Below are 17,172 nucleotides of genomic sequence, written 5' to 3'. Positions count from 1 at the left end.
GTCTCCCACATCCAATAACTCCTGTGTCTCCCACATCCAATAACTCCCTCGTGTCTCCCACATCCAGTAACTCCTGCCTGTCTCCATTTGTAATGCACAGATGCTCCTAATTGTTTCCCTCAGATCGTGGTGAAAGGTGAATTTGTCCAGATGGGGGAACCTGGATCCCTTTGTGCCCAAACTAATCTCCATTTGCAGGAAGGCTGGAGTTTATCCTTGTTTTATCACAGTGAGATACAGCACCTGCTTTCCAACCTGGCTCTTGGTGATCCCTCACTTTGTCTCAGTTCCAGTTATAAATGCAACAAAGACTCAAAGCAGATGTTTTAATTTTTTTCCTTGACTTGCTTTGGAGGTTTATGTTGATGGAAAGATGTTTTTGCCTGGTGGGGGGAAGTTTAATTGTTAATTGCTCTCTTTTTACCTTGCATAATTTTTTTTTGAGAGAAAATGATTTGCAAACCAAAGGACTTTCTTCCCACCAGGGAGCGGAAGGTCACTGTGGAAGGGTGAAGTCTGAATTGGGATGTGTGTTATACAAGTCCTGTTCTTTCCAAAATTAGTTCAGTAGCTGCTGGGAAGGGACAAGTACTCGAGTGCCCAGCTCACAGATGAGCACTTGGCTCATGTGGCTGAACCAGTCACTTCCATTAACACTGGCCAAGGAGAGAGGTGGACTTTTGGGAGGAGGAGAGCTGGAAAAGCTCCAAGAGCTCTCCACACTGCCTCTCCTCAGCCATCCCAGAGGAGCACTCCTTGAACAATGCTCTTGATGGCCCAATTACCTGACCCTTCTCTGGGAGCACAAGTGCCTTTAGGAAAAGAGGATTCCATTGAGTTTCAGACTGCAGAAGTGATGGCAATGCAGCTGGCAGCACTCCTGGGAGGGGGTCGTGGCACCACACCCACTGCTGTCCTCACCCCTCTGAAAGATGCTCCTTGTGCCTGTGGCTGGATGGGTCCCCCCAGCCAGGGAGATCCCTCCTGGAATGTTTCCGTGCCCTTGTAGGCAGGTATCAGCCGTGGGTGGGCAGCTTGGGCATCCCCTCAGACCCATCCCACCCTGCTCCCTGCCCCTCACACATCCCAAAGCAGTGGCCCTGGTTCTAAAGCCAACTTTGCTCCAGGCATCGCTGCTGTTCCTATTTCTCTCTCTCTCTCTCCTCCCCCCTCCCACATCTCTTCTTCTAAAGCTCCAGTTCCTGTCTCTGAGTTATTGTTTCAAACCCCTGCCTGCCAATACCTTGTGGTTAACCTTGAGTGGTGCTGAGTGACTCCGTGGTGGGGAGGATTGGAAAGGAAGGGAGCAAATGTTAATTGCCCCATGGGTTTCCACACTGTGGGAAGGACTTAGTGGTGTCTGATGAGATGTTAAGACTCGAGCTCCTGTGACCCTTAAACACGCCACACTCTTCACTCTGCACTTGTTTAGCATCTTTTCTTTTGTTTTTCTATTTCTTTCTTAACTGTATTTATTAAAATGCCTCCTGACTTCAGGAGAGTGGTGTGCTGAGCATGGGGTTGCTGTGTCAGCGTGTTGCTGTGGGCTGGGGGGAAGTGTTGGCCCAGCACATTGCTGGAAACAGCAAATAAAGATATCAGTGACCTCTGTGATAAGGGACTTCTACAGGCACTGGTAAAGCTCAGGCAACATTTGCTCCATCATCTAAAACTGGGTTTCATTTTCCCTAGAGCTCTGGGGGGTGGGTGCTCTGGGTTGTCCCCTAATTCAAATGCATTTGTATTTTCATCCCACCCCTTTTCCAAGCCTTATCTGAGTCTCCTGTTCTGGAGATGGGCTCTTTGCTTTGGAAAATGTCATTGTTATCAGGCTGGCTTTGTCCTGATTTCTGAGTGCAGACAGCTGTCCCCCTGCCCCTGATAGAAACCATCCCTGCCCTGTGTGGGGTCACCACTGAGCTGGGCACCGAAAATTGGGTGGAGGAAAGTCTAAAGCATTTTTTGTGTTTCCCAGAACCTTTGTTCTGTAATATCCAGGTGACTTTAAAAACCCAGGGCTTGCATTTGGCTGTTTAGTTTCATCTGAGAGTTGTGTTTTCTTCAAGGTGCATGAACTTAACAACTCACGTGGGCAGGGCTGTTTCCTGAAACCAGTTTTCAATTGGAAAAGGCAGTTTCAGAGCATTTTTGGTAGTTTGGAATCCTTGCATCTTGCCTGAAAGCCTTAATGTTCACATCTAGTCTGAGAGCCTTTGAAAATCTCACTCATCATCTGCTCTGAACACTTTGAGGATAGTTTGTGTGTGTTTGTCTCTGCATCCGGGAAAACCTTGGATGTTTTGGGGAGCTGCAGGTGCTGAGCTTTGGTTCCCGTGAGCGTTCAGGGTGGGAGTTCCTGTCCAAGCTGCCCGAGTTTGACAGTCTGGAAGTTTTTGAGGGGATAGTGGGGAGGTGGGATGGAGGGATGGGTGAGGGATGGGCAGGGTTGTGTCATGTATGAGTGGCTGCTGACATCCAGCAGGTATCTAGGAGATGTTTTCCTCAGGGTGCACCTCAGCTGCTCTGGAGGATGCTGGGGGGTGTCGAGCTGGTTGAGACCTTGGCAGTGGTTTTGACGTGTTTTTGAGGGAGGCTGGAGTGGGAAGGGGCACTTCTCTCCTGCTGTGAGCGTGGCTGTGCCCCTCCTCCTGTAACAGGGCCCCCCTGCCTTTGCAGCCACGATGGAGTTCCCTTCCTGATGCACGACAGGACACTCAGGAGAACCACGAACGTGGAGGAGGTGTTCCCAGAGCGGGCCTACGAGCACTCCTCCATGTTCAACTGGACTGACCTGGAGAAGCTCAACGCTGGGGAGTGGTTCCTTCAGGTGTGTACCGTGGCCAGGGCGTGACAGCTCGTGCCTAAGTCCTGTTGGAGGTAGAAAGGTGGAGATGACACATCTCCTTGGTGTTGTGGGCCCAAGTGCAGCGAGACCAAGTGTCCATGAGCCACGTGTAGTTTGTCTCTACTAAACTTGGTCTAAAAGGCATGTTGTCTTTCTGTGCCACCTGAAAGAAGGGGCCTTAATTCCTGGTTGACACCAGAAAGAACTTCAAGACCCCCAGGAGGGTGAAGGTGATTATAAAGAGGGCAGAAAAGACAGTGTGTTATAAGCTTTTTCTTGAATTTCCTTTTGGAGACAGTAATCTTCACAGAGAAAAAGTAAGGAATTCAGCCTGGAGGAGTCTGGACTTTGTGGCAGTGATACTGGGATGTGCTTTGCTTTCAGAATGATCCTTTCTGGACAGTGGGGTCTCTCTCAAGGTCTGACTACTTGGAAGCTGCCAACCAGTCAGTCTGCAAGCTGCAGGACATGCTGGAGGTGATCAAGGACAACACATCACTCATCCTGAACTTCCAGGACCTGCCATCAGCTCACCCCTACTACAGCACTTACATCAACATCACCCTGGAAACCATCCTGGCATCGGGAATTCGGCAGCAGGCTGTGAGTTCTGGGGGGGTTGGTGGTGTTTCCAAAACTGCCTTCCTTGTGGTTTCCCTGAATCCTCGAGCGTCTCCATTTGGGCATCAATCCTTGGGGGATTCACTTTGGACAGCTGGTTGGAAATGTCACCCCGTGCTAGGATGTCATGCTGGGGAGGACTGGGATGGGCCTCTGAAAGCCTCCCAGAGTGGTGGCTGATGCAGCAGTGAGGGGACTTGACAGCACCTCGGGGTGTGCTGATGGTGGGGTGGCCAAGAGATGTAGGGATGTGATAATTCCCAGCAATCACAGCATCCCAGACTGGTTTGGGTTGGAAGGGACCTTTGGGTTGGAAGGGCAGGGACACCTTCCACCAGCCCAGGTTGTTCCAAGCCCCATCCAACCTGGCCTTGAACACTTCCAGGGATCCAGGGGCAGCCACAGCTTCTCTGGGCAACCTGTGCCAGGGCCTCCCCACCCTCCCAGGGCAGAATTCCTCCCCAATATCCCATCCAGCCACCTAGAGGTGTGGGAGGCTGTGTTTCCCAGACAATTAGTGTGGCAGACGAGGCAGTCCCTCGCGTTCCAAGGGGACCCCTTGGCCATGGCCTGTGCTCTGTCCCACATCCAGGTGATGTGGCTGCCGGACACGGAGAGGCAGCTGGTCAGGCAGGTGGCCCCGGGCTTCCAGCAGACCTCCGGCCTCAAGCTGGACACGGAGAGCCTGAGGGAGAAGGGCATCGTGAAGCTCAACCTGCGCTACACCAAGGTGACGAGCGAGGATGTCAGGTACAGCCCTGCTGGCACGCTGCCCACGTGCAACCCCGTGCCCTGAGTGTGTCCTTTCCTCGCCATCCCGGGCTCTCCTGTCTGCCCAGAGGTTTCCTTCCAGAGGGACTTGCTCTCGAAAGCTCGAGCTGTGCAAGCTTTTCCCCACCCGTGACCCAGAACCCAACCAGGCTGTTCCTGGGGGTGCCCAGCTGCCTGTGACAACCTCTACGTGCTAATTCAGTGTGTGTTGGTCCTCTTGGAAATACAGATGTGTGAATTGGCTGATTCTTATTACGCTCTCAGCTCTGGGAGGAAGTGGAGGCTGTTCACTCCAAGTGCTGTTCCATCCTCATTAGCAGCTGCCCTTTGCTTCTGCTCGTCTGCTCCAGAGCTGCTCCCACAGAATTTCCATTAGTCCAAAGGCTGGAAACGCTTTCAGAAATGTCTCCCTGCAGAGAATTCACCCATTTCTTTCCTGTCCTGTATCAGCTCTTCAGGCTGATCAGCTCATCTCTTTAATGAGACAGGCACAGGGTGGGCTCCTCTGCTGTATTTGCACCGTGGGGTGTGTTGGCTCCAGCTTTGCCCCCTTTCTCAGGGAGGGCAGGTTGTTTCTAGTAGGGCTTTTCTGTTTTTTGAAGCTTAAATGCTTGAAAACTAAACAATATGTATCTCCAAAGGAGCTGCCTTGCTGTGTGTTTGAGCTGGAAGTAGGGAAGAGCTGAGCCAGTGGCTGTTTGAGAGCACAGCCCTATTTAACATAATCCATGGTGTCCTTCCTTGGCTGCCAGCTTTACCTGTGGGATAATTCCTGCCTGGTTTTCCCCCTGTGTATTTGCTGTATCCCATGGAGAGAGCCCTATGCCAGTCTCCCATCAATCCCCCCTGAGCTGTCTCCCAGATCAGACCCTGAGTGCTTCCTGAACCCTGAAGACCTCGTGGTGCCCGGTCAAACATTGCTGCAGTCCTGGTTCAACACAGTGCTCTCAATCTCCCCCAGAATCAGCACCTGGATGTCACATTGCTGTGACAACCACCTCTGCCCTTGAGCATCCCTCTGGAGCAGCTTTGAGCTGTGTCCACATCCTGTCCTGTGACCTTCCACCTCCAAGTGCTTTGCCAATATTAAATTGCAGGGATTAATCTGTGCTGCTGGGGTGAGGGGGATTAGTGATGCTTCTTCTTCACAGATAAGGAAACAGAGCAGTTATGCAAATCTGGGGCCCAGGGAGTCGCTGCCAGTGCCTGGTTTGGTGCTGGACCCCCACTTTGCAGCTGTAGCTTCTTGGAAAATGCCCTCGGGAAACTGGAAGCTGTGACCTGCCACTGTCCCCAAAACCAGGGCGTGGAAGTCGTAGGAATTGATGGTGGAGGCAGGTCTGTCAGTGTTTAATTAAGCAAATTGCCTGTGAATTGTTAGAGGCCTCTGAGCCAGACGCTGATTTTACATCAGCCTGACGAGGTGGTTGTCACAAGAACACTCCACGTCCCTCGTTCATGGGGAAGCTTTTGGGCTGGGTCAGACAGCAGCCAAGAGGGCAAGAAAGCTCTGGAGTTCAAACCTTTGGGCTGCAGGGCCTTTGGGTTGCTTAAGAAGTGTTAGAAAAACATTTCCTGCAATTCCAAGCGACTGGGTCTGTGCTCCCAGCCGTGGGGGTGGCAGGGGCTCTGCTCTGGGAGCTGAGGCTCCGAGCTTTGGGGAGGGTCCTGCATGTCACCCTGTGTGTCTCTTCTGGCAGGGACTATGCCATGGCCAACCTGAGTGTGAACCTGTACACGGTGAACGAGCCCTGGCTGTTCTCCATCCTCTGGTGTACCGGGGTCCCCTCGGTCACCTCCGACAGCTCCCACGTCCTCCGCAAGGTGCCTTTCCCCATCTGGCTCATGGTAAGGCTGGGAAGGGGCCCCTGGAAGGAGGGGATGCAGTGGAGAGGTGTTGCCCACCACATGTCCAGTGGGGTTTTCCAGGAGGGTTTGGTTGGGTTTAAGGTGCTGTTTTGGAGCCAATGTCGGCACACGAAAGGAGGGAGGGTTTAACACTGTTCCCGTTGGTAGTTTTTCCTGATAACATCATTCTGGATGACAGCCTGGCCTTGGGAAGGTCATAAACGCTGTGATTTACACCCCACCCCTGCAGCTCTGTGCTTTTCTTGCTCCTTGGTGGTGACTTCAGCCACCTGTGGTCTCTTTGTGTGGTTGCACAAACCAGAAGGTTTAAGGTCTGCTTCTGTTTCTTGTCTTGCAGCCTCCAGACGAGTACCACCTAATCTGGATCACGTCTGATCTCATTTCATTTATCATAATTATAGGAGTTTTTATATTCCAGAAGTAAGTAGCCTTGTTACAGCTCATCTCTCGTGCATTTGTGACGTGTGTTTTTGCCCAGAGCCTGGGGTGGAGATGGGAGAGAGGCTCTGCTCCTCAAAGCTTGGACTGTGATAGCAGGGAAAGGTTTATTTAAAAATCCACCTGAAGATCCAAACAATAATTCCACTCCCAAGATGTTGATACAGAACTGGAGGCAGTTGCTGCCACCTTTTAAAAAGCACGAGAGATCTCAAAATAGCAGCAATAGATGCCTTGCTTTGCTCTTAAACACATGTGGAAGAGAAACTGCAAATGCTTTAGGGAAATGGACATTGAGAAAGACATTAAAATGTCTTTGTAGGAAAAAGAGTAGGGGGGTTTTGAGATTCCACCGTGAGAGTCTTCAAAAAGAACACGTTATATTTTTCTTAAATCAGTTTGTTCTTGTTTGGAGGAAGAAGAAATAGAAATGTTACAGAATCCCAGAATAGTTTGGGTTGGAAGATCACCTAGTTCCAAACTCCTTGAGTAGGGAGTTATTAAGGGACACGTTATGATAGAGCAGATCAAATCAGCTGCTTAGTTCAATGCACAGGGAAAGTCCATTTTCCAAAGAAAAGAGAGAGCAAGGGTTTGATGAGGGCGTGGCAGAACCTTTCCTCCAGAAGGGCACTGGGGCTGTGATGTCTGGAAGTGTCCTCCACTCCCTCAAATCCATCAGGGGGCTTCATGGGGATGTCCCTGATCTTTAGACCTTATATTTCTCTGCTGGATACCCAAACACACAGAGAGTCTGGAAGCAGGGACTGACCTCTCTGAAGAGCACAGTTTGAAGGCCAAGTTGATGAGATATTTGTGGTCTTTGGCCTCATCTCCCAGAGTCAGTTTTAGAAGGTTTTCCTGATTCAGAACCAGGAGGCCAAGGGTGGAGGAATTCAACTGATTCAACCTGCTGGGTGGGAACTAGAGGTCCCAGAGCAGAGTGAGGTGATGCTTGGGGAGGGAGAAGTCACAACTACGTGGACTCTGCCATAGCTGGACTCCTCTGCACAGATGGAAGCTCTTCCAGCTTGGAAGAGATTTGATGGAGTAGGGGAAGAGCAAACAGGGTAAGGAAGGAAAGCATTATTGCAGGATTTCTCTTCCACCCTCAGTGTGATACAGGTGGGAAGAGCTGGAAATGCCCCCAGCTCTCCCAGGATCCATCCCCCTGGAGCAGTGAGCTCTGGACCTGACACAGGGAGGCAGTTGCTCAGAGAGGTCTGGCCATGTGGGGTTCATCATAGCGGGGCCAAATGTCTTCTTTTGGATCTCTCCCTTGGGACAACTCAACCCCAAGTCGGTAGAAGGAAGAAAGAGAGACTATTACCAGAAGTTGGACTTGCTCTTCCAAGAGCCTTGTGCAGGACAGACCCATTCCCCTGATGCTCCAGTTTCTCCACCACATGAAAGAGTTTGTAGCAGGGCTGAGGATAAATCAAAACCGAATCACAACAGAATTGGAGCTCCGGGAAACGGGGCTTGGCATTTGGCCTTCAGGGTCATGGTTGGTTGTGTGTGGGGGGTGTTTTGTTGGTCTGGTTTGGTTTTGTTGGTTGTTTTTCCTCCCAAGTCCTTTCTGGTGCAAACCAGAGCTGCTCCCTTGCTGCAGGGACGAGGGGGTGGGTGGGAGCAGAGCCACCGCTTCGATGTGCTCGTCCTGTGTCCTCCGCATGGCTTCTCTCCTCCGTAGGGTAGGGATTGCTCCTGCTCTTCTGCTCCGGTGACAGGACTGTGGCAGCCTCTCCAGAGGGGGAATACCAACTGGGATGACTTCTAACTAACCTTTTTTTGCCTCTTTGCCTTGTTTATTCTCTTACTGCTCTGACTGTTGTGCATGTTCCTCCTCTTTCTCTCTCTGCTGCATTCTGGCATCTCACAGCTATCACATGATCAGGTAATTCTGGTGCTTTCCTCCTCCTTCTCTTTTTCATTCAACCTTCCTTTCTCTCTTTCTTTCTCCCTCTCTGCTATGGCTTCACTGCAGATGGACAGGGTAGGATGCAGCTTTTCCCGATGCTTTCAGACATCTGGCTTTGTGGGGGGACCAGGAGGGGTCGAGCACTGGGCAGTCCACAGCCACCAGCACCACAGGCATCTGATGCTCAAGCCAGAGGGTGTTTTGAAGGCAATCTGACCTTCTGTGGCAGTGGTCTTAAGTCACTGCCTTTTAAAACAGCCCTGTGGCACGTTGTAACTGGGAAATTCCCAGTGGATGGAATGCTCTCTCCATGGGAATAATCCCATGCGAAACAGCCCCTTCCTTCCTGTATTTGCCAGAGGTTTTTGAGACCAACCTCTTCTAAATTGGCCCATTCTCAAGAAAATCATGTAACCTGTTCAGTGATACACAGTAGCCCTCCTCTGGCCCTGGGAATGATTTAGGAGGGCTGAGAGCTGGAAAGGTTTGGCTGCACTCAGAGCTTGGGACCTTCTAGGAGTCTCTCATCCCAGTTACACCGCTGCGGAACTGGAAAGGCAGCGTGAAAACAGAGAGCATTGCCCTTGGGAAGGGAACGAGCCTGGGATGCTGGATTTGAAGTGCCATCACTTGGGAACCCAGCTTTCTCTCCTTTCCCTCCCCAGTCGCTGTCGCTGTCCTGCAGTAAAGCCTTCGCCGTGTCCCTCCTCGGACCAAACTGTCCCCGTGTTCCCTCCTCCCTTCCTCCTGCTGTGTGCCCTGGGGTCGGATTCCCGAGGGCTTGGTCGCTCCCTGTCTGTGCTTACCCTCCCTGTGCCCACCCCCAGCCTCAGGGTTGGCCACCAGCAAGCGGTGCCTGGCACTCGGGGTGTGGCATGTCCCCAAAACAGGGCCTGGCTGCAGGGACTTGGGTGTTCTCCCCTTTTCCAGCTCCCCCTCCTTCCCTGGCTCATGGATAAGGAGAAGGCAGGCATGGAGGAGCTGGGCAGGCTTTAGGATGGGACCCTGGTTGTGGCTGGCTTGGCTCTGTGCTCGCTCCATCTTCTCTCCTCAGCACTGGTGACCTGCCCGCCCCTCTCCCACCCTTTTCCCTGCCATTTTAGCATCTCCCCTCCCACCCAGGGCTCCGGCTGTGGCCCTAACACGGTGTGTGCTGTCTCTGTGTTGTTGTCCCAGTATTTTTTAGTCTGTTCCCACCCCGTGTCCGTCTGGTCTGCTCTGCCGCCAACCTCCCAGAACAGGACCTTCCTGCTGCCTCTCTGGCCCTTTTGCACGCTGCTGTCCCAAACCTGGTCGAGCACAACACAGCCCAAGGGGGTAGGAGAGGTGCTATTTTCTATTAAACCAGCTTTTTTTTGGAGACCCAGAGGCTGCTGGGCACAGCACGGAGCGTTTGGTGTTGGTTGGAGCGGCACCGTGGTTAAATGTACTCGTGGCTCTTCCAAGAGGGTGTTTCAAAGTACCCCTGAAAAATGGGGTTACCCTCTCCCAGCTTGTCCACCCAGAGCAAGGCACCCCTGTGAGAGGAGGCATCACCTCCTCGTGCGTGTTTTCCCACCCTGGGTGTGAGCACAGCCACCCTGGGAGATGGAGAGCAGAGAGCAGTGCTTGTCCCTCTTGGCAGGAGGAGAAACGCCCTCAGTCCCTGGAATCCTTGGAGTCTGGGCTCTCTGTGCCTCACAATGACCCACGCTCTCCATGGGGTGTCTGGGACAGGCATGAGATAGATCCCCCTGCCTTTTGGCCACACAGCCCAGCCTGGTGCTGGGAATCCTGGTGTGTGGGCAGAGAAAAGACTCGATGTTGTAGTGGCGTGTTTTGGTCCTGATTTGTAGTTTAAGGAGGGTCTTACCCTGTGAGGTCTTGCAACCACGTTGACCTCAGTGTCCCTTGCAGGCAGATCCCACTAAGGCCAAAAATGCTCTTCTTCCAGGTCAGAGTGGCTCAGTTTAGATGATGATGATGATGGAAGAAAAATTTAATTTTTTATTTTTTTTTATATATACTTTAATGTCTTTGCCTCTTTGTGTTTCCTGTGTGTTTCCTCTGCATTGCTTCTGTCCGTGGGTCTGTGAGTTGTGTTGTGTTGCCATCCCACCCGTCCTTTTCTCTGTAGCATCCTCCTTCATCCATGCCCTGGTCAAAGCCTGATGGTGCAGTGTCACCCACTGGGATTTGGGAAGGGGGTGGAAACCCCGAGGAATTGACACCAGCTAGAGTTTCCTGGAAAAAAAAAATTGCAGAAGCTCTTTTGTCGTCGTGGCTTTGTCAGGCTGGTGCTGCAGACTTGTGAGCTCCTCAAATGCTCTGCTCCTGGGGCCGGGTTAGAGAAAGTGATTGGCACCCAGAAATAAGTAAATGAATAAATAATCACCTTCTCCTGTGTGGGTGAGCCACTAGATGGTGCCAGAAGATCAGAGAGCCCATAAGCCACCCTAAATCCCTGCTGCATCCCCATCAAATAGCTTTATGGGGTGCCTGGATCTGGCAGGGAGAATGGGATTTAACTGAAAGGCTTCCTCTGTGGTCAGGAGGCAGGAGGAGTGGGTGTGGGGGGTGGGCTATGAAAGCCTGGCCTAAGCAGCAGCCTGTGCCAGGGCTGGACAACCCTTTAGGGGAAGAAGTATTTCCTAATAGCCAGTCTAAACACCCCCTGACACAATTTGAGACCATTTCCTTGCTGTGTCTCAGTTTTGAGACTTCAGGTTGCCTTTGAGCAGCTTGAGGTCCCTTCTCCCACAAGCCTGAGGGTGAGGAAAAGGTTCTGGATTCTTTACTTGGCTCAGTGCCTTGTTCTGTTCCCTGAGAGTTAAACTGCCCCTACATCCTTTGGGCAGCTGGAGAGGGCTGTGGGGCAGCTGCAGCCCTGGGTGAAATCGGTCCCTGGGTGTAATTCCTTGGTGGGATTGGGATGCCAGAGGTGGTTAACACGCGTGAGATGCCACGCTCATCCCCCAACATCCTCCTGCCGTGGGGGGCTGTGTCGGTGCCAGGGAGCAAAGGCCTCGGGGGCTCTGGGGCTTGGTGGTGGTGGTGGTGGCCACTTGCATTAAAATGCTCCCACATCTGGGGGGGGCCCAACCCCTGACCTGCCTCTCCCGCCTCGCAGGTGGCGCCTGGGGAGCATCAGGACCTACAACCCGGAGCAGATCATGCTCAGCGCCGCCGTGCGCCGCTCCAGCCGCGACGTCAAGATCATGAAGGAGAAGCTCATCTTCTCAGGTAGGGGCTGGTTGTGGCCCTGGGCTGCTCCCCTCAGTGCCACCCTGCTGGGGGAGGAGCTGCTCGTGCCTCGGGGCGGCTGCACTGACCCGGCTGGCTGAGCTCATCCGGGGCAGGGGGCTGGAACGAGATGATCTTTAAGGTCCTCTCCAACCCAAACCACTCTGGGATTCATCCCAAATTGGTGTTCAGGGATGATATCCCCGCTTTCTCTGCCCTTCCCAGAGATCAACAACGGTGTGGAGCCCACGGATGAGTTGTCCTTCTGCTCTGAGAATGGCTTTGCCAATGAGATCCTGACCCCCACGGACCCCCGGGACTCCAAGCTGCGGATGAACTGAGGGGCTCTGGGCCAGCCCCGTGTGCTCCCTGGCAGTGAGAGCCGTGCTCTTCTGCTCCCTGTGGGATGGGAACCCTGGAGGAACTGCTGGTCGGGCAGAGACCCCTTCCCATACCCCACCACTAACTGCTCCACCTCCCTGGTTGCGAGGTTGGGGGGCTTATTTTTGTACATATGTAGAAAATTCGAATTTTTTTTGTCTGTTTTTTTTTTTTTTTGAGTGTAATTTTTCCAGGGCATGAGTGGAAATACCGTGTTTATTAAACCCTCAACCTTATGGCTGGAGGTATTTGAATCTTGATGTGAAAGCCTGAGTCCCCTTGGGGGTTCTGGGAACATGTTGGACGTGTGTCCCTGTTCTCCCCCTTGCCCTTCCCCAACCCTTCCCTTGGTGCAGCGACTGTGTAGCTGAACGTTGTGGTGTTCTTGTGAAGTGTTGATTTTGTTATGGGGTTTTTTTCTGTTTCTCCCTCGTTCCCTTTTTCCTGGGCAATTAAATTGTAGCTGTGATGCACCAGGAGGCTGTTTGGAGGAGAGAAGCTTTCCTGGGAGAGGAACCTTCCCTGCTGAAGCTCAGAACCAGGGAAGGGGTTGCACTGGCTCAGTCACTTGGGCACCTTCTCCTTGTCCCATCCTCCTTCCCCAAAGCCTGGATGCTCCATGGGGAACGGCCTTTTCAAAAAGTCCTGCTGCAGTTTTGAAGGCAAATCCTGAGCGCTGGCTGGAGTTTGGCCTCTGCTGGCAACAGGTTGGATTTTTTTTTTTCCCCCTTTTTTCTTTCTTTCCATCTTCTCCCCGAGTTGGGCTCTGTTGGGGGGCCCGGGTGGCTTGTGAAAAGCAATGCCAGGGGCACCATCACTGCTTGGATCTGGTTGAAGTGCCTGCCACTCCAAGTGGCGTTTGCAGCCGCTCCCTGCTTCCCATTCCTTGCACCCTCATCACAAGGGGAGGTGGTGCAGTGTGAGCTTCCCCTTCTCTGGGCCAGCGAGGTGCCCACGGGTGAAGGAGTTGTAAATAGTTTGGAAGGCAAAGCAGCCCCAGAGTATAATTATTATTCCTGCAAGGAGACCTTTCCTCCTTGCTTTGAAGGCAGGATCCTTAAAGCTGCACGTTCGTGTCCTCCAAAGGAGTGATGGTCTTGCAGCAGATGCCGAGGGGCTCGTGGAGGCAGGAGCTCCCCTCAGCGTGTTTCCAATGCAAAAGGCTTCAAACCAAAATCCTAGACCAGAGGTTAAAAGTTAAAAAAAAAAAAAAAAAGAAAAGAAAAGCTCAGAAACCAAGTTGGGGACAGTTGAATTTTATCCCCTCCCTGAGGCGGTCTCAGCTCTCTGCTGGGACCTTCAAGGCCTCGTGGAGAGGAGCCTGTTTCTGGGTCACTTTGCTGTTCCCAAGGAGCTGAAGCCAGCTGGAAGGCTGCTGGAGCTGGGAATGGCTCTTGGCTCGGTGTTGGGTTGTTCCCTTCCTCGCCGGATCTTGGTGGGCACCGTGAGCAACGTGAGGAACCCTCCAGAGCTGCCCTGCTCTCCCTGTTCCCATGGCTCTGAAAACCTGGGAGCTGAGCCTCTGGGTGCTGGCCCAGCTGGGCTGTGCAGCACACAAGGAGCTGGTCCTTGCAGAGCAGGAGGAGGAGGTGCTGATGTGCATCACGTCCCACACCCAAAGCCAGGATAAAACCAGCCCTGAGCGGTTTGTCCTTGTTTTGGCAGCACTGAACTGCTCTGTCCTTGTTTGTTTTTGTTGTTTGGTTTTTTTTAAAGCTGTACTCCAGTAGCAGTTTGAAACACTAAACTTTTGGGCTTAGTGTGGAAGAATTGGGGGCAGAAGTGGCCAACTTTTCTGTGGAAAGGAAAAATGCTGATAATGAAAATGTGAATGGTGATGCTCTGATAAGCACGGCCTAAAATTAAGACTTTAATTCCTTTGGGTCTAGCCTGGGTTTTATGAATGTAATAAGACCCTGGTCCATGCTCCCTCTTACCTCCCCCAAATACAGTCCCTCTCTATGGTACTCTCAAGTCTGTGAAATACAGTGTGGGGTTTTTTTTCTGCAGAACTTTTGGTGGATTTGAAGGTATTTTGAGAACTAAGTTGCTTCTCCCTTTGATGTGGTGCTGTATTGAAACATTCCTGGTGGATTGTCATTGCCAAGTGAGAGATGTTGTTAAATCTCAGCATCTGTTGATAATCACCTGCATGTTCTGTTTTTATCCTTGGAGATGACTTAATATTGAGAGGTGAAGTGCTTAAAAGCTTGGAAGTGTTAAAATCAATCCAACTAAGAGTTGTTTTCACAATTAGCTTCTTCCTTTCTTTCTTTTTTTTTTTTACAACAAGACCCAAACTTCCCGTGTAATGCACTGACTGTTACCGTTATCGTCCCCAATATTTGCTACCTTTTTTTTTCTTTAAAAAAGAAAAAAAAAATAAAAAAAGATGATACTTTTTGATGAAACTAGAGCTAGACCAAAATAAACTCTGCGACGCTCTGTGAAATAAACTGTCAGTATTCCCCTGCCAGTCTGACGTGGTTTTGTGTTCTGGCATCGCTTAAACTTGATCCTTCTCTTGATCATCGTGTGCTCTCTGAGGGAGCTGAAGGTCTGAGCAGAGGGAGCTCTGGAGCTCTGTCTGTCCTGAGCTCGGTGTGCTCGTGTTGCATCTCCCCTGGGTGACACCGAGCTGTGTGGTGTGGTGAACGTGCCTGAAGGATGGGATGCCCTCCGGAGGGAGGGACCTGGACAAGCTCCTGGGAGCCTCAGGAGGGCAGGGTCTCACTCCTGGATCGGTTCAACCCCTGGTATCCGTGGTGGATGAAGGGATGGGAAGCAGCCCTGGGGAGGATTTGGGGATGCTGGTGGGTGAAGGTGGACATGACCCAGCCCTGAAACCCCCCGTGCCCTGGGCTGATCCAACAGGGAAAGGGGAGATTCTGCCCCTCTGCCCCCTCAGGGGAGACCCCCCTGCAGCCCTGGGGAACAGCAGCACAAGGACATGGAGCTGCTGGAGAGAGTCCAGAGGAGGCCCCAGAGATGCTCCAAGGGCTGGAGCCCCTCTGCTCTGGAGCCAGGCTGGGAGAGCTGGGGGGGTTCCCCTGGAGGAGAGAAGGATCCAGGGAGAGCTGAGAGCCCCTTGCAGGGCCTAAAGGGGCTCCAGGAGAGCTGGAGAGGGACTGGGGACAAGGGATGGAGGGACAGGACACAGGGAATGGCTTCCACTGCCAGAGGGCAGGGATAGGTGGGATATTGGGAAGGAATTCCTGGCTGTGAGGGTGGGGAGGCCCTGGCACAGGTTGCCCAGAGAAGCTGTGGCTGCCCCTGGATCCCTGGAAGTGTCCAAGGCCAGGTTGGAGCAACCTGGGCTAGTGGAAGGTGTCCCTGCCTGTGGCAGGGGGTGGAACAACATAATCTTTAAGGTCCCTTCCAACCCAAAGTCTGCTGTGATTCTCTGGATCTCTCCCTCCAGAAGCTGAGGAGCAGTGGTGTGGACAGGAGGTGACTGTGCAAACCCAAGGCTGGAGCAGTAACTGCAGAATAATTTCTCTTTTTTTTTGTAGCCCCAAGGGGACGATGATGCCCCCACAGAAGTGATCAGACAACGGTTTTAAACCAAAAAAAGGGAAAGCAATTTATTTTTAACGCACATTACGCGAGTCATTGCCCCAGGGTGCCTTGGAGGCCAAAAAACCATAAGCAAGTTCCAAGAGGGAAAACTGATTTTTTTGGGTGATTTGGGTCTTTTTAGGGTCAGTTTTTGGGAAGATTTGGGTCAGTTTTGGGTATTTTTTGATCATTTTTTGGGGAAGATTTGGGTCAGTTTTGGGTCGTTTTTTGGGGTGATTTGGGTTGGTTTTGGGTCATTTTTTAGGAAGATTTGGGTTAGTTTTGGGTCATTTTTTGGGGAGGTTTTGGTCAGTTTTGGATGATTTTTTTTGGGAGATTTGTGTCAGTTTCTGGTCATTTTTTGGGGAGGTTTGGGTCAGTTTTGGGTCATATTTTGGGGTGATTTGGTTCAGTCATGGGTCCTTTTTTGGGGTGATTTGGGTGAGTTTGGTGTCATTTTTTGGGGAAATTTGAGTCAGTTTTGGGTCATTTTCTGGTCATTTTTTGAGGAGATTTGAGTCATTTTCTGGTCAATTTTTTGGGAGATTTGAGTGAGTTTTGGGTGATTTTTTGGGGAGATTTGAGTCAGTTTTGGGTCAGTTTTTGGGGTGATTTGGGTCAGTTCTAAGTCATTTTTTGGGGAGATTTTGGTCAGTGTTGGGTCATTTTTTGGTCAATTTTTAGGGTGATTTTGATGAGTTTTGGGTGATTTCTGGGGAGATTTGTGTCAATTTTCGGTCATTTTTTGGACATTTTTTGGGGAGATTTGGGTCAGTTTTGGGAATTTTTTGGGTGATTTTTTGGGGAGATTTGGGTCAGTTTTGGGTGATTTTGTGGTCATTTTTTGGGGAGATTTGAGTCATTTTCTTGTCATTTTGGGGGAGATTTGAGTCATTTTCTGGTCATTTTTTGGGGAGATTTGAGTCATTTTCTTGTCATTTTGGGGGAGATTTGAGTCATTTTCTGGTCATTTTTTGGGGAGATTTGAGTCATTTTCTTGTCATTTTGGGGGAGATTTGAGTCATTTTCTGGTCATTTTTTGGGGAGATTTGAGTCAGTTTTGGGTGATTTTTTGGGGAGATTTGAGTCAGTTTTGGGTGATTTTTTGGGTGATTTTTTGGGGAGATTTGAGTCAGTTTTGGGTGATTTTTTGGGTGATTTTTTGGGGAGATTTGAGTCAGTTTTGGGTCATTTTCTGTTCATTTTTTGGGGAGATTTGAATCAGTTTTGGGTGATTTTTGGGTCATTTTTTGGGGTGCTTTGGGTCAGTTTTGGGTCATTTTTGGGGGAGGTTTCAATCAGTTTTTTTTCATTTTTTGGGGAGATTTGAGTCAGTTTTAAGTAATTTTTTGGTCATTTTTGGGGGAAATTTGTCAGTTTTGGGTCATTTTTTGGGGAGGTTTCCGTCACTGTCTGGTCATTTTTTGGGGGGATTTGGGTCAGTTTTAGGTTATTTTTTGGGGAGATTTGAGTCAGTTTTGGGTCATTTTTTTGGGGAGATTTGGGTCAGTTTCTGGTCATTTTTTGGGGTGATTTGAGTCAGTTT

General features: G+C 51.1%; 1 protein-coding gene across 1 annotated transcript in view; it reads left to right on the top strand.

Moving 5' to 3' along the window:
* GDPD5 (glycerophosphodiester phosphodiesterase domain containing 5) overlaps positions 1–13,535 on the top strand; it is a 110,789-nt gene extending 97,254 nt beyond the window's left edge. Inside the window, exons 10-16 of the mRNA XM_027699819.1 lie at positions 2,677–2,827; positions 3,230–3,448; positions 4,059–4,216; positions 5,938–6,085; positions 6,444–6,526; positions 11,575–11,687; positions 11,913–13,535. Coding sequence (XP_027555620.1) covers positions 2,677–2,827; positions 3,230–3,448; positions 4,059–4,216; positions 5,938–6,085; positions 6,444–6,526; positions 11,575–11,687; positions 11,913–12,028 — 988 coding nt within the window. The 3' untranslated portion in view covers positions 12,029–13,535. The remainder of the gene's footprint in view (positions 1–2,676; positions 2,828–3,229; positions 3,449–4,058; positions 4,217–5,937; positions 6,086–6,443; positions 6,527–11,574; positions 11,688–11,912) is intronic.
* The last annotated feature ends 3,637 nt before the right edge of the window (positions 13,536–17,172 follow it).

The sequence above is a fragment of the Neopelma chrysocephalum genome, unplaced genomic scaffold (assembly GCF_003984885.1).
Source record: "Neopelma chrysocephalum unplaced genomic scaffold, ASM398488v2 Primary Assembly neopelma1_141, whole genome shotgun sequence".
Lineage (NCBI taxonomy): Eukaryota > Metazoa > Chordata > Aves > Passeriformes > Pipridae > Neopelma > Neopelma chrysocephalum.
Note: the sequence above shows the minus strand (reverse complement) of the source record. Positions and strands in the feature narration are given on the sequence as shown.